This window comes from Cinclus cinclus, chromosome 7, assembly GCF_963662255.1.
Source record: "Cinclus cinclus chromosome 7, bCinCin1.1, whole genome shotgun sequence".
NCBI classification, from domain to species: domain Eukaryota; kingdom Metazoa; phylum Chordata; class Aves; order Passeriformes; family Cinclidae; genus Cinclus; species Cinclus cinclus.
Genome location: NC_085052.1, coordinates 20,853,894 through 20,869,459, shown reverse-complemented (window position 1 = coordinate 20,869,459; position 15,566 = coordinate 20,853,894). Strand labels below are relative to the sequence as shown.

At 43.9% G+C, this 15,566-nt stretch overlaps 1 protein-coding gene across 8 annotated transcripts in view; it reads left to right on the top strand.

The window, feature by feature from the left end:
* Positions 1–9,418: 9,418 nt before the first annotated feature.
* Positions 9,419–15,566, top strand: part of CAMK2G (calcium/calmodulin dependent protein kinase II gamma) — a 117,836-nt gene continuing 111,688 nt past the window's right edge. For 2 of the 8 annotated variants that reach the window (XM_062496956.1, XM_062496955.1), the window contains exons 1-3: positions 9,419–9,606; positions 11,419–11,513; positions 14,290–14,418. In XM_062496956.1, coding sequence (XP_062352940.1) covers positions 9,542–9,606; positions 11,419–11,513; positions 14,290–14,418 — 289 coding nt within the window. In that variant the 5' untranslated portion in view covers positions 9,419–9,541. The remainder of the gene's footprint in view (positions 9,607–11,418; positions 11,514–14,289; positions 14,419–15,566) is intronic. The other 6 variants (XM_062496959.1, XM_062496957.1, XM_062496960.1 and 3 more) reach the window with 3 other exon arrangements.

The following is a 15,566-nucleotide window of genomic DNA, read 5'->3' as shown; positions in this document are numbered from 1 at the left end:
TGTTATTTCCACGGGGAGCTTGCTGTTCCTGTAATAATGACAGCTGAGTGTTACAGCTGCATGGGATCACAGAGTGCACTTCCAAACTCACTCAGAAGCAAAAGCTAAATGGAGTTTGGCTCTTATTTGTATTGACAGCATTTATTTCCTCATATAAACAAAATGCTTTGTCTCTCTCTCTGACACACCCTAGCCTATCCTTGCTTGCTGCATGGAGCTCATTCTAAATCAATTCCTCCCTATTGTTTCTGGATCCTTGGCCTTTACACATATTGTGTGTCTTGGAATATATATGTAAAAATACCTTTCATCTTTCCTTGCAGTTTATGGTATCTCTGCTTTTGTTCCCATTTGTGGGACTGCAGTACCTACAGTCACCTGGCCTGTGAACCTTCCAGTCACATGTACACGTGCACACCTCAGCACGAGTCGCCTTGTCCACATCTTCATGACCAGAAGTGCAGTTCTGCTTCATGCACTTGCACACACTTCTGTGATTTGCAAGTATTCAAGAAAAAAACAGCCACGAGCTAGCATCTGATTCTTCTGCTGGGATGTATTTTTTTCACTGGTACCTCTCAAATGTAACATAAGGTCATTAAACATGGAAATAACACCCTCCACTGCAGTATAGAAATTAGATACTTGAGGGCTTCTGAATGTGCAAATATTTGTGTTTCCACAGAGTCAGGTGTGTTTGCCTACTGCCCTTCAAAGGCAGGAAGTCTGTGTCACTGCAGACTCAGAGTGGTGGATTCCTAATGGGGATCCCAACCCAAACTGACAGATGCTGGGTGTAATTTTTTTAACCTGTCAAGAACCATCTTTTTTTCTTTTGCATTTTATTTTTATTAACAAGATACAAGGAACAAAGTGCACTCAGAAGGAGGCATAGAAAACAGTAGCAGTCACAGCCACTCCATAGAAAAGACACGCAGGAGCATAAAAGAAAGGTTTAGTGCATTTTTAATTGTGAATGGCACTCCATGCTGAGGCATAATTTTGGGGATAAATCTGATGAGAGCTGCAAGTTTAATTCAGAGCGGCACCACTGCATTACCTTCACCCAAAACCAAGATCCACAGGAAAGAGTCTGTATCTGTTCATGTCGGAGGAGCAACCTGGATTTTGCTTTCCCATGACAGATGCACTCCCATGAGGTCATGAGAGAGTCACTGTCCCACTCTGTGGCTCATTTCTCTCATTGTAGAACACAATTTACTTCACTTATTCCCACAGGTTTTGTGACTGTAATGGGGAGTGTAAATAACTATTTTACTACTTCTTTGGCTGGGAAACCAAGCCTGTCTTTCTCACTGTGTTCCCTGTTCGTTACACACAGGCAGAACTGAAACCTGAAGAAACCAGAGAGTCCAGTTGCTGGGTGGAGGTTTTGCTGTGGTTCCCAAATACCTTCTTGCTGCTCTTGTTGGGTCAGGCTGCATTTGTAAACATTCACAGGCCCTCTCCTTTGGATTGTTCCTTGGAGCCAGATTTTCTTTTGATGTAAAACAGGATGTGTGTGTTAATTAATTTATTTTACTCAGGGTAGAAGACTACTGCCAATGTTCTTTGAAGAGTCCTGTGAGCCATCTCTCCCATTGTGTAAACATTCAGGCAATTTTGGTTGAAATGTTTATTTTTTTAAAATTACGCACAAATGTTAAACTGGCTGTTTTACAGTGGAGAGGTTTTACAGGCTCTTTTAAAAATGTCAAATTCATCTTTAAACAGTTACTGTTTAAAGTGAGGAGGTGAAACACTGGACCAAGAAGATTCAAAGATGAAAAAAAGGAAAACCAGTATTTTCTGCTAACAGGTGTTATTTGAGAATTTTGTGCCGGTGAAAGTGATGGTGAAATACTCTGGAGACATTGCTTCTGTATCTACTCCTTTGTATTTGCACTGTGGACATTGTTAGTGAAAATACACCCTTCCTGCCTTAGTCCTAATTTTGAAAGGACTTCTGCGTGGTGATGACAGGAAAGCACAGGCTCTGTAAACGTTGACTTCCTGAGACTGCCAGGAGGGGCCAGTTCTGCCAATTTTGGCAGTGACGTTTGTGCTGTGGAAGTACACTACTTCACGGCTTATAATGGACCAGGAGCTTTGATGATTAAATGTTGCTTGTAATGTTTCCCAGACTCAGAGTAATCTCTCAGGATAAAAAGGTTTGAGAATCCCAGTGCTGGATGATTCTGTCATATTACATATTATAATTTAGCACTCCCGTGAGGGCGAGGAGCACAGGGTGTTCCTTGTCAAAACCAAAATCTTTCAAACTGCAAGTTTAGCCAACTTAATAATAAACCCCTGTATTTTTTTAATAGCTTTCTAGTCTTTTGTGTTAACATTAAATAACTCCAGTCATGGTTTGATGTTTAGTTGGTAGGGTGCTATGATTTGAGAATTTAAAATTGATGAGTCAATGACATGCTACCAGACACGTGCAGTATTTTCCTAAACAAGACCAGACAGATGCCTTATTCTGAACAGACTGCAGTTTGAGATTGATCCATCAATATACTATATGACAGCAAATTCTCCAAGGGAATTATTTGGTCTCTTTGTAATCTCAAGAGTCTGCACACACTTCAGGGTATCTTTGGTGTTTAGCACTTTTATTCTGGGACAATAATATACAGCCATTTAAATCAAGATCTAACAGAAAACTCAATGGAAGAAGTTTAGTATCTCCTCAAGGACTGTGCCATAAATTCAACTGAGATGACAAAATGGATTGTATGAGATACATTAGTTTATCTTATTTTGAATTGAATTCAAATACAGCTAGTAATAGCCAAATGTTTAGATTACTTTGGTTGTAAGAGTTAAACTGGAGGTTTTCTCAGTGACCATTTTAAAAAGTTTTCTCAGTAACCATTTGTTACAGCTGGCACTAAATGGAAGTCTTTTCTTTCAGCAGTAGCAATAGGTCGTATTGACTGATCACCGGAAACCAAACTGCTCATTTCTCGTTCCTTTTGGTTATGGGTGAACCCCAGCAATGAGGGACTTACTTGTTCATATTCTTCTCAACACTCTCAAAGGCAGCATTCAGCTTTTGTGGCCTGTCCATCCATCACCTCTTTTTTGCAATATTAGCCTTTCCTTTGACAGGGACCTTATTTTAAAAAGAGGGAGACTCCATTCCAGGATGTGGCATTAGTTTTCAGTATTCGTTTAGTAATCAATACCATTCAGCATGGTATATGTATAATTCCATACAATATTTTAAGTTGGTGGAGATATCTGGGATATAGGGAGAAATCTGTGTTCATCCTTTACGTAACAGTCATTGAGTCATGCCATCTTGTTTAAACAAACAGTGTGAATCTTAAAATAGCCCCTGAACATTCCACTGTGATGGCCATATTCAAATGAATGTTCAAGATGTTTCCCCACTATCGTATACCCACAGAGTAACCCTTCAGTGACATCAGAGCTGCCTGGAGTCACTATTAAGCTAAACTGGGCACTGGTCATATGGATCTGTTCACTTCCTCTGGTGAAGCAGGAAAATCTGTTCCTCTATCATCCATCCATCAAGGGAGGCAACAGAAATTAAATGTTTTGAGACTAACTTCATCTTAGAGTGATTTTAGCATACCAGTTACTGATACTGGATAGTTATTAAAGGAGCTTGTGGAACATGACCTTGTTGCCTGGGAAACCCTGCTCTTCACCCGATTGACAATTGATATTGGCCAGTTTCAAGAAGATAGAAGTGAAAAGTTTTTTTTTTTTTTTAATTCATTAATATTAATATTCTTAGAGATACAGAACTGGAGGAAGTTCTTATTGCTCACGTTATTTGTCCAATTTTCATAATCCTTTCTGTTTTTATAGGGTCCTATGGATAAATTTCAAAGGATAATTGAGATGTGATAAAGGCATAATATGTTGCAAAACTGATCAGTTAAGAGAGCAGACAGTAGACATTGCAGCTCAGCATTCAAAAATTGTTTAGTGTTGTCTCTCTAGCAAAGAAAATTTCCAAGAGGAATCTGGAAAGGCGAGTCTTATGGAGCTCACTCCGTTTCTAACCTAAAGCTCGTGCTAGTATTGAAGGGACTTGGATTTTCATGAGATGAGAAAAATAAAATCAGGCTGCTGTAGCCCCTTCTATATTGCTCGCAGCTTTTCCAGACTATTCATGCATTATCTTGCACTAGGCTTTGCCTATATCATATGTAGTTGTGCAGGAATCCAGAACAGCTTGTGAAATCAGTCAATAAACCTGATATTGATCCCTTATTAAGGTAGGATAGGGCTCTAGAGAAAAGACAATGTGGAGTGAGCTTTTGCCAGTTAAATACGCTGAATGTGGACCAAATGCTTCCCTTTCCTAGTTGGGGACCTGGCCTGTGCTTCTGAAATCCAAAGTTGCAAGCTCTTCCAGCTGAGAGGAAAATACCTTTTGTCTAGGTGACTTGGGAAAATCCCAGTGGAAGGCATGTGCCCCCATGGCTCACTGGGCAGGGGCTGGGGAAGCAGGCAAGATGCCAGCAGGTACACAGAGCCTGCCTGGAGGCACCCAGGCACTGAGACCCTGCTAGACACAGCTGCCCCCTCCTTGGTCTGAGCTCCTGGGGCACACACCCACAGCACTAAAGAGCAGAGATGTACAGAACAGGGCTGGCTGCTAGGTCACACTACCTACTGACCCCGTCTCGTAACAGTAGAAAGCACTCAGAGACATTAAAATAGAACAAATTTGCAATGAGATCAGGTTATATGTTTTATGAGCCATATAATTAACATGCGACACTCAGAGCCATGGGATATTATTGACTTAAATAGCTTAGTAACTATCAAAAAGGATTAGGCGTTGACATGAAACAGAATAGCATGTGCACTGACACAAGCTAGGATCACAATAACAGGGGCTACCAATCCTGGTGCTTCAGGGTACATTTTGACCATCAGCTTGGGGTCAGGAGGAAAGCCACTCTCAAGAAGCATGCAATATGCACATGGGTCATAGTTACATGGATTTCTTTATTGGCCTGCTTTGATTCTTTTCCCTTTTTCTTCCTTTTTTCTCCTTTCTGTCTTCCTTTCATACCCTTCTCTTCCCCCTCCCGTACATTTATCATCTGGAATAGGTCACTACTGAAGACAAGACACTAAACTAGATGGATGGCTGAATAGTCCCCACTAATAGGGTAATTTAATATTTGCTTCTCTCCAGAACTCTATCATTTATTTCAAATATAAATTTAATATTCATTTACTAAAAAGTTCCTCTCTTTCCAATCTTCTTTCTATGCATGCTACTTTTTATTTTTATCAGCCTCACTTATAAATCCGCAGAGGTATCAAATGAATGTCAGTTTGGGAGAAGGAAGAGAACAACCAGGCACATTAAAGAAAATTGATTTTCTTGGTAGATGCTCAACAATGGCATAAGTAAAAAAATTAGATTTTGCAGAACCAACATTAGTAATTACCTATGAAAATAAGGGGTCTTTCTTCTGTGAACATGAATGTGAGTCCATGAACAGTAATGATAAAATGATGCTTAATTTAGGTAACTCTGCATATTTCTTTGTAGATTCAGAAGCAACATAATAGTTAAGAATTTAAAAACCTTTCCTCACCTGCCAAAAAAGTTGTCATTTTCAGATGATGGAATATTTCACACAGTTTTAAATGTTTGGATATTTTGTTTTGCGTTTTCATTTGTTACTATACTGAAGTAGTGTCAGGAAGCCCCACACAATAGCAGGGCAAGTTGAATTTTATGCCCTGTAATATCTCTATGAGAGATAAGACCTATCTGGAGCTACTCACTTGAAAGAGGCAGGCTGGAAAGCAGAGGTATATATAGAGAAAAATTGGCTGATTCTTTGTGGAACCCCCAAGTTAATAGCAAAAACCCAGAAAATGTGTGTTTAAAAAATATGCCTACTCATTTTCTTTATTGCATGTTTCTTTTTTGGTACTTGCTTTCAACCTCCCAGACTGATTTTCTGTCTCCACCCATTCTTACCCTTCCCAAGTTCTTTACTTTTGCTAACATCCTTTCTTCTTCCTATCTGGTACTAGCCAGCACTACTCCACTCAGCACACTGATACATGCTGCCCTTGGGCTTTCTCAGCTTTGCTGGAAAGATGCTGTCATGCATCTTCTCCAGCATCCTTCCCATTTTCCACAGTGGCTTGAATTCCATTTAGTTTCTGTGAAATATTTTTTTAGTCCTTCACTCTGCTTCCCTAGAGACTAACACTTTTGTGTTATTGCCTTCCCACAGACGTTCTTCAACAAACCAAAGCTGACCTTAGCCTCCATGGACAGATGGGGGCTGATCCAAAGTCCATTAACATCAGAGGAAATGTCCATTTACACCCATAGGCTTTGCATTAAATTCTTTGCATTAAATTCTTTGCATTTTACTTACTTTCTTTAGTGCCTCTTACTCAGCTCCAGTTCTTAAAAACAGATTATTACCTCACAGATCCCTGACAGTTCAGGCTACTGTATAAGACAAACTGTGCTACTTCAAAGATCAAGACCAAAACTACCACTCTGCTAATGTGAAATCTGCATCTGGTTACTACTAAGAGCAAAGCATTACTTCCAGATTTCAATCCTGCATATAACTCAGGTCAGGATCTCACTTACTGTTCATTAGCTGAATCTCCCATTACTAGTGCACAGGCTCTCAAAACCGTTTCTTACTGTTCAGATATTTTCTGGTCCCTGCAGCATTATTCTGACCAGGCATCATCCAGATTCACCTCTGTTTGCAGTTTTGCTCTCAGTACAAGTAGACTGGAATGTCAGCCAGAACATCAATATTTCTTTCTGTTGACACAATACTCTCTTATCCATATTGCCACCCCTCCTCCTGCTTCATTTTGTCTACATTCCTTTTAAAAACTCTACTCCCATAATTTAGTCTCCCACTCAGTACTTGGTTTAATCAAGTCTGTCACTCACTTTGTATCCCACTTCTCACTTAACACAAATTTCTCAGTTAGCAATCTGTTTCTGTAGCACTTGCTATGCAGAACACATGGTTAGCTTTTCTTTACACACTTACTCCTCTGTTCTCTTTCTGATTTCCAGACCTCACTTTTCCTTGTAGTACTTGAAGAAATGTCCTCTTATGTCTCCCTCTTTTTACGTTCCTCATGTATTTTTATCAGACCACTGCTATCAGAGCTTCTTAAATATCACAGGGTGCTTTGTGTAGAGCACAGAACACTCGAGTCCAGTTAAAACAGTTTTCAAGTGCAGAATAGCTCTCACTTTAATACATAGGTTTGGGTAAGCCTCTCCTGTTGCTGTACCTTTTGGTCATGGCTCGGCCACTTTGCTCTGCATTAAAGTTAGATTCACTCCTCCTGGCTGCTTATTCACTTCAGCATGCTAAAATTTGGTCCTAATCCTCCAACTCTTGTGTTGTTGGAACAGAGCCCTGCTCCAGTTGCTCTGTACATTTTAACACTGGGGAATGGGTTGCATATTTCCTGATGACATTGCCTAGCACAACCACAGCACAAACTTAACAGCTCACTTTTCCTGCACAAAGGACATCTAATGTCCTTTTGGGTGGTGGAAATGCAGTGCAGGTTGTGTATCAGCATATCAGCAACACTGCCCACCTCTCTATATATAATCTCCCACTTGAATTTCATGTTATCAGCCAATTCCCTTGGTAAGGACCATGGGTTGTCAAACTGCTTTTCTTCTTGGCTGCAACTGTTCTGTCAAAGAAACTGGTGGACCACCAAATGAGGCTTTTGGAAGAGTTTTATCTTGGCAGGACCCCAATCAACCGATACCTATTGGCTAGATAATTTGTTGGTTCTCTGAATTATACAGCTGTGTCAGCAGGTTGCCAGGTTTAAATACTGGCATGGTGTAAGACGCAGAATACTGTTGTTTCATAATCACCTTCTAGAGGTATTGCTTTGTTGTAATGCTACTGTTATGTTGTCCTACTTTTGCTATCTACTTTCTGCATAGGAGGAGGGAATTTTTGCCCACTGCATCACTTCGGAGTAGTCTTTGCAGCACTGGGCTGGCTGCATTTAACCTGGAGACAGGGAGCTGGGGGGAGAATATGCAGGTGGCTGCTGTCACTGCTTTTCATATGATTGAATAACATGATGATTTCATAGTCCAGACAAGGCACAGAAATATATGGTACTTATACTGTACCCTTAATTTTCAGATCAGTTTAATGCTACTCCTGGCTTATGGTACACTCATCTGTCTCTCTGAATGTTCTTAACACAGCTTGTACTCCCAGTCACGCAGGAGAGGCCAGTGCAGCCCTTCCCTCTCTGGCTGGATCAGTGACTGCCCTATATAAATCTGCATATTAAGCAGATTTGGCAATTGTTCAGACAGAGACAGACTCACTTAAGTAAAAGGAGAAAACAAACTCGCTTATGAAGGCACTGCAGCAGCACTCTCAGATGCTGTGCTAGTAGAGACAGCACAGAGGCTGGTTTGTTTTCTTTTGTAGTTGGGAGACTGATGATTTCTGTTTGTCTTCCGCGTCCAAGTCCCATAAAGCACGCGTGTGTGCCAATGCTGGTTCTCACTCTCTAACAGTTTCAAGCAATTTCGCGTGTTACCGCTTTACCTCTGCACCAGATGGTTCATTTCCTCGGGGACTTCCACACGCGTCCCCAAGGTCGGGCAGCCTGACAGCGCTCGGGAGCACAGGGCCCAACTTTGAGGTGGATCCGCAGAAGGGCTTGAGGCCCCGCTTCCCCCGGTCGCGGGCGGCAGCGCAGCGGGCCGGGCTCTCTACGCTGTGCACCAGACTCTGACCGCGGTCGGGACGGGAGGAGGCGGCCGGGAGCTGCCGCCTCTCCCTCCCCGCGCACGGAGCGGCCGGAGCGAGCCGGGCGGCTACTGCCGGCGGGCCGCGACACGCAAGGGCCGGGTGCCCCGGTGTTAGCCCCGCTGACGTGCGCCCGGGGGAGGGGGCCGGCGGCGGCTCCCTCTTCCCTCCCCTCCCGCCGCACGCAGGAAGCTTATCCGGCCGCGACTAGACCGGCGCCCCTCGCGCGGGGAATTGAGACACCCGCGGTGCCCCCGGTCGGGGTCTGCTCCCGGTCGCCGGCGGAGCGCGTGGGGAGGGGGCGCGCCTGCCCGCCGCAGTCCGCCCGCCCTTGGCGCGGGGCGGGGGCGCTCACTGCAGTGCCCGCTCCGCGCCCGCGGCGGGGGGAGCGGCCGCGCCCCGGCTGCAGCCCCCGGCGGGCGACGGCGCTGCGGGCGCCCCGGGAGCGCCCCCGGCGGCCACACCCCGCGGCGGGCCGGGGCCGGCGGAGGGAGGGGGCCGGCGCGGGGTGTCTCCGAGCCAGTTCTCGCGGTGCTGGCCAGGCTCAGCCTCCTTCCCCTCCCCGGCGAGCGGTGACTGTGCACGGCGGAGCGGGGAGCGCCGAGCCGGGCGCCGGGGGAGCCCGCGCCGCCCCGCCGAACCAGGAGGAAGGCCGCCGAGCAGCGCGCCCGCCCGGCCCGTCCCCGCCGCCCTGCCCCATGCCCCAGCGACGCTGAGCCTCCCGCAGCCCGAACATGGCCACCACGGCAACGTGCACCCGCTTCACCGACGAGTACCAGCTCTACGAGGAGCTCGGCAAGTACGGAGCCTGCTGTGCGCCCCCCGCCGCGCCCTGCCGCCCGCCCCGGCCCCGGGACCCACCGGCGCTGCCGGCAGCGACCCGGCTCTCCCAGGAACCGGAGGAGGATTAGCTGTCGCGCTGTAATCCTGTTCTCCAGCCCTCCGTCCACCCCAGCGGCACAGCCGCCGGAGGGAAAGGTGTTCCTGCCCTCCTGGGTCGCCCCGCCGCAGCGGGTGTCCCTGCCGCCTGTCTCGGGCTGCGCGCTCCTGTTGCACCCCGAGATTTCCTCTCTTCCTTCCTTTCCTTCCTCAGGACCTGGCTGCCCCGTTCTCCTTCCCGCACCGTCTCCCAGCTACACGTTGCCGTTCCCTGCAACTGTTCCTGCGCTGGGACGCGACACTGTTACAGCCACTCCGCGATGCTTCAGTCCCCACTTCCTTGTCCCTGTGAAAGGACCAGGTGCTGCTGCACCGCGCTTCTCCTCCCTCCCCGCTTCCCCGCTTCTTCCCTCCCTCTCTCCGCACTTGTCTCCGCATTGGCAGACTTGCTGCTGCACCCTAGGACAGGGCTTTGCAGGGGAGCGCGGTTGGGCAGGAAAGCAGCACAGAAAGGGCCGGGGTAGGATTATGGGGACAGTGCTTTCGTGGGTGCTGCTGCTGGCTCCCTCCCTTCCTGCACCAACTGCTGGGCTCTGCTGCATCTCTTCTTTCCAGCCCCGTGTCCCTGTCCCTCCCCAGACTGCTGCAGCTGTGTGTCACCAAGCCCGAGCCCCAGTGCTGGTGCTCACCTTGATGCTCATTGGTTTGAACGTAGAGGTTGAGGAAGGGGATAAAAAGGCAGAACTCCGCAGTATTGGAAGGATTCAAGTTATTTTAGGCTCCCTGTAGGACTAACTGTGTGTGGGGCCCTTGTGCAGTTTCTGTTCCCCTCTCACAGTTGAAATACGGACATTTGTCCCTAGACATGGCTTTGCATTCCTGGTCTGCAAGACTTGGAATTTTCTTCTAGTTTCCTTGTATTTGTCCTTTCCCCCTTTCTGATCTTCCCTGTAAAGCTAGTTGTTATTCTTTACTCACCGTATTTATTTTTTTTTAAGGGGCTATTTCCAAGTGCTAATTATATAGTCCTATAGATTTTCAGTATCTTATCTTTTCACCTTGGTCTCTGTAGTATTCACTCTTTTTCCTCACAGAAATCCTTCTTCCCTCTCTCAGACCTCTTCTCCAAGAGTAATTCTCTCTGGAATACTTGTAATAATATCAATAGTTTCAGCTCGTGAAATTGTACAAAGCCTTGTAGTTTTCTACTCACTTCATGAATAGGTACATGCTTATCCCCATTTTACAGGTGGGTTGAGGGATATAAGGGAACTAGTAACTTCTGTGAAGTGTTGCAGTGATTTTGTACTTACACTTGAGCATGGGAGACATGAGTCCTGGTTTTGTGCTGTGACTGCTGGGGATGCTGTCTCTGGGAGATGGACTTACCAGTGAGTGTTTGCAGTGCTGCTTGGGGCTGTTTGTCTCCTGTGTATCAATCCCTTCATGTCCTGTTTCTGAGCCTCTATGGTCTCTCTCCCCACACAGTGTGCTCTTCTTACTACACTGTGAGGGGGCTTGAGGAGTCTTCAGGAAGCTTGAGTACCATATAGACTTAAGTGTTTTGCTGATCAAACAGCATGCATTGTTCATCAGATTCTCAGGTGTTGTGTCCCTCCTCGGTATGTCTTCTGCCCCGTCCCTAATCTGATCCACTCAGGGGATGGGAACTGTTTCTATTATATTCTCATTTTCAGTTTCATAGCACCTACCCTCTTTATTTTTCTTCCAGGGGAGCCTTCTCTGTGGTCCGCAGATGTGTAAAGAAAAATTCCTCACAGGAATATGCTGCAAAAATCATCAACACCAAAAAACTGTCAGCCAGAGGTTAGTGTCTCTACCTTTCTTTCTTGTATGAGTAGCAAAATGCTTCACTGGAGTTGAGGTGGTAATGAATTTAAGGGATCTGGAGTTACTTGTTTCAGTCATTATTTAAGCATTTCAAAATAATTCAGTTGTATGGCAAAGAGGAGACAGAAGGTAGTATGGAATGACAGAAAAATTCTTGTGTCTGGAAATGGATACTGTGCAAAGTGATGTTGTCTTTTTTCTTCTTGAGATCTTTCTTCTTCAAGCTGAGCTAGAGGTAGATTAATCTATGTGTGTGTGTGTGTACCAATCACTCATAATAAACAGAAGTGTTGCAGACTTATTTGCTGAATGTCTTTTTTTACCTAGGAGGTCTGTCTTACCAGAACAGATGTGATTATTTTTGAAAGATAATGCTCTATGCCTTGCTCCTTTCATGCTGTAGTTAAATTTGGTGTATTTGGAAGCTAAAAAGTCTGTCTTCAAAGGCAGAAATGGGTTTGATGGAGAAATCTTGTTGATTTGACTTCTCAGCATATTAGAACAAGGGACTTGTGCTTTTATTGCTCCTGGAAACTTACAAAACCTGAAACTAGACTGTAGTGTTACGAAAAGAGAAAAAAATCTAACTCTTCCAAGCTCTTAGTCTTCTGCTTTTCAGGGACGTACGTATGCATAAAGGGTAGTAGACCATATAGTATGAAGGGAATGTACATCTTCTAGTGGGTGCGGAATCACTACAGGGATTAAAGTATTGTTGGGTGGATGAGGGGATAATAAGAGAAACTGAACTGCAATGAAAGATGCTGAAAACAGGAAGTGCAACAAGTTGACATGCCAGAGGCAACGCTTTCTAGAAAAGGTGAACAAGAAGAGTTGTAAGTCTTTAGAGGCCTTTCAGATTTCACAAAATTAATGTATGAAGCCCTTCACTATTTTGCTAGTTGAGTAGAGGGCTTAGTAGGGGGGTTGACTGAGAAACGAAAGAGAAAAGCATGAGGAGAAAGCAAATGATCTTGAGAAATGATTTAGAACTGAATAATGTTTTGTCTAATCCTTACAAAAAAGAGAAATAGAATATGTATTCTCCTTTTTGCCAGAATATGAAATGTGATGATAAGAGCTGAAGACATCTTGAAGAATAGTGAAAAATTTCCATTTACTGTAGTTTGTATGGTTTGTACGAAGAAGTATTGTCAGTGGTAGTGTGCTGTGAAACTGTGATTTTTCTTTTCTCTTCTTTGGTGGTTTATTTGTTTTTTGTTTTTTTTTTCCTTCTGGAAGCAAGCATATACGCAAAGTTGTTTCATATTTAGCCTGAGTGAGGTCTTTTGGGGGTCCAACCAGTGGAGCCCTGGATCGTTAATGAGGTGGCTGCAGATCTTTTGAGAATCAGTGTCCCCTCAGTGGTCACATGACAGTGCGTGTTGATGTAGGTGGGATATCCAATCTCAAGTTCAAAATTAGTTCAACTTAATATGGGAGGTGTTTGAAGAGTGGCTCTGCTGACGCTCATTAATGCTGTGTTTGCTCCTCAGACTTCCCTGTCCATCCTGTAGTGAGGACTCAAGCTCAGGAGAGCCTTTTCTCAGATGTTAGTGGACACCAGGCTGCTTGGAGAAGGGAGGGGTCACTTCCACAAACTGTTCATGAAGGTTAAACCATTATCATACAAAGGACAGGGTATTGAAGTTAACTCTGGAGATAAGAAAATGGGAAAAAAAGACAGGCTGAATATAGTTGAAAATTCAAAAATATATTAGCTGAAGTCAAAAACTCTCAAAAAACCTAATTGAGTCAGTTTTTAAGTCTTTGGTCATTTAGTGAGTTATAGAGGGAGAAATGTATAGATTCTAATTGTTTTTCATAGTAAGGTGATGACAGTTTAATGACCCAAAAAGTAGGAAAAGTAAGTATGGGTGAATACAGGCCATATTTTGATCTATACTTACTATTTAGATTTCATACCTTTCTATAAATAAAATCCATTGACGCTGCTAGCCTGGTCCTCAGCTAGTAAGCTTGAGGCAGCTGGCAATGATATACTTAAATGTATGCAAATATGATGTACTGGTTAGGTAGGGTAAGTGTGAGGAGAACCAAGAAAGAAAATGTGTGTTTCTGCTACTACAGAAGAGTATCAGATACAAGGGACTGGTCAGGTTGTGTTGAAGTTTCAACTGAGAACTGGGGAATCTGTGGAAAGTGGATGGTGACTTCAGCTGAATATGTAGGTTCCTTAGTTATTCCAGCTGTGTTTGCTGAGAGCTCAAGGGATAAGTACAAAAAGTACTTATAGTAAAAGACTTGAGTATATTGATAGGAAGTTTGTGAATTCACCTTGGAATAGGTCTTTAAAGCACTGAAGGAAAAATGTGTGCTATTTAGGCATTGCAGCTGTAAATCAGTGATTAGGGAGATTCAATTCAGCAACCTGAAAATGAAAGTCTTGGGAAAAGGCATTTTAAAAAGCTGTCTCCCTGAGGAGCAGAATTATAGTGTTAATTCTGCAGCATCCTGGATATGTGTTGCCTGATGTGTCCTTTCCCCAAGCTGGCACTTCTCCTTGGGCTGTCTCTGTCTCTGCCCATCAGTACCTCTGCCCAGGGCTCTCCTGTGCACCCAGCTGCATGCTGTCCATTGTGCAGGGTAACCCATCCTCCAGACCTGCCTCCCACACTGCTGCTTTTCTTCTAGGTATGGTCACAGAGCCTATCCCCTTATATGGGGACCATATAAGCCAGCCCCTCTCCAACTTAAGCATACTACATTTAACATTTTTTACTATCTCTAGCAGAATTTGAACCTGTATGGACACCTGATGCAGTAACTGCTACTTGGAGAGTCAGCATCTTGCTGTATAGCCCATTGCTGCTTCACAGAGATTTTGCCTGCTGTAGTGCTTTCCTTGATTCTCTTCAAGGTAATGGTAACAGAATCTTGCTCTCCTCCTGCAGACTTCTTGTTACCTTTGTTTTTCAAGACTTGTGATGAAGAAATACTAGATATCTAACTAGGAAGTGCTGAAAAGCTTACTGTATATGGCTGAAAAGGAGGAAGAGGAATGCTTCAGGGTGAATTGTATACAATGAAAGGGTAAAGACTTGAGAAGGCATGGTGTTTTACAAAGCTTCTCTGTGAAAGCAAGGAGGATGGACAGGGTGCTGGTCCTAACAGCTTCAGTCACGTAAACTTCACTTTTCATTAAATACCAAGTCAGCTGTTGAGAGGAGGACCTCTTTTTTTATATTGTATGTGATTTTTGGATGCTTGTTCTCTGTTTTAATAAGTTTTGTCAGTAAAAGCTGGTCTAAACTAAAATTCATATTTTTGGCTTTAGTCAAGTATTTGCTATTATTCATGTTGTATTGATGCTGATGACTGCCCAGTGAAGACCACACCAAGAAGTTTAGTGTTAAATAGGGTCCAAATGCTTGTGGAGAGGAAGAGGAAACAGACTTCACCTTAGTCGGTGTTCAGCTGATGTATAAGAGCAGTGGTTATTACACGTGGAGGAAATACAATGCTTCAGTCATCTGAAATTCCTGTGGGATTGAATGCACAGACTTTCACCAGTGCTATGGGTAGAGGGAAGTAATAACTGCAATTTTTTGAAAGTGTCTTGTGGCTTTCACCAGAATACTTTTTGAACATGAAAATTTATAGCAAGTAGTGCTACAGTGAAGTTCAAATAAAGTAAAATTACTTACAGTGATCAAAAGATCAAGAGAGAAGCAGCAGCTTTGGTAGCAGTAGGGAGATATGCTCAATTTGACTTGCCAGCATATACTTCAAGAGAGGGTCTGGCTTTGGAAATAGGTAGGCAGAGCTTTAGGATTTGATAATTTTTACAATGTTTTCTATACCAAATAGTATTTAGTGATCCTGCCACCATCTGTAGTATTTCTGCCCCTTTTTTAGGTGCAGAAGGAAAAAAATCTCTATTACATTTATTGTTAAATTTATTTTCAGTTGAAAATCTGTATGTTTTAACTCTTGCAAGTGATATCTCTTGATGAAAGAATTAAAAACAGCTGTCTTGTAAGTTAGTCCACTTCACTGTGCTGTCCT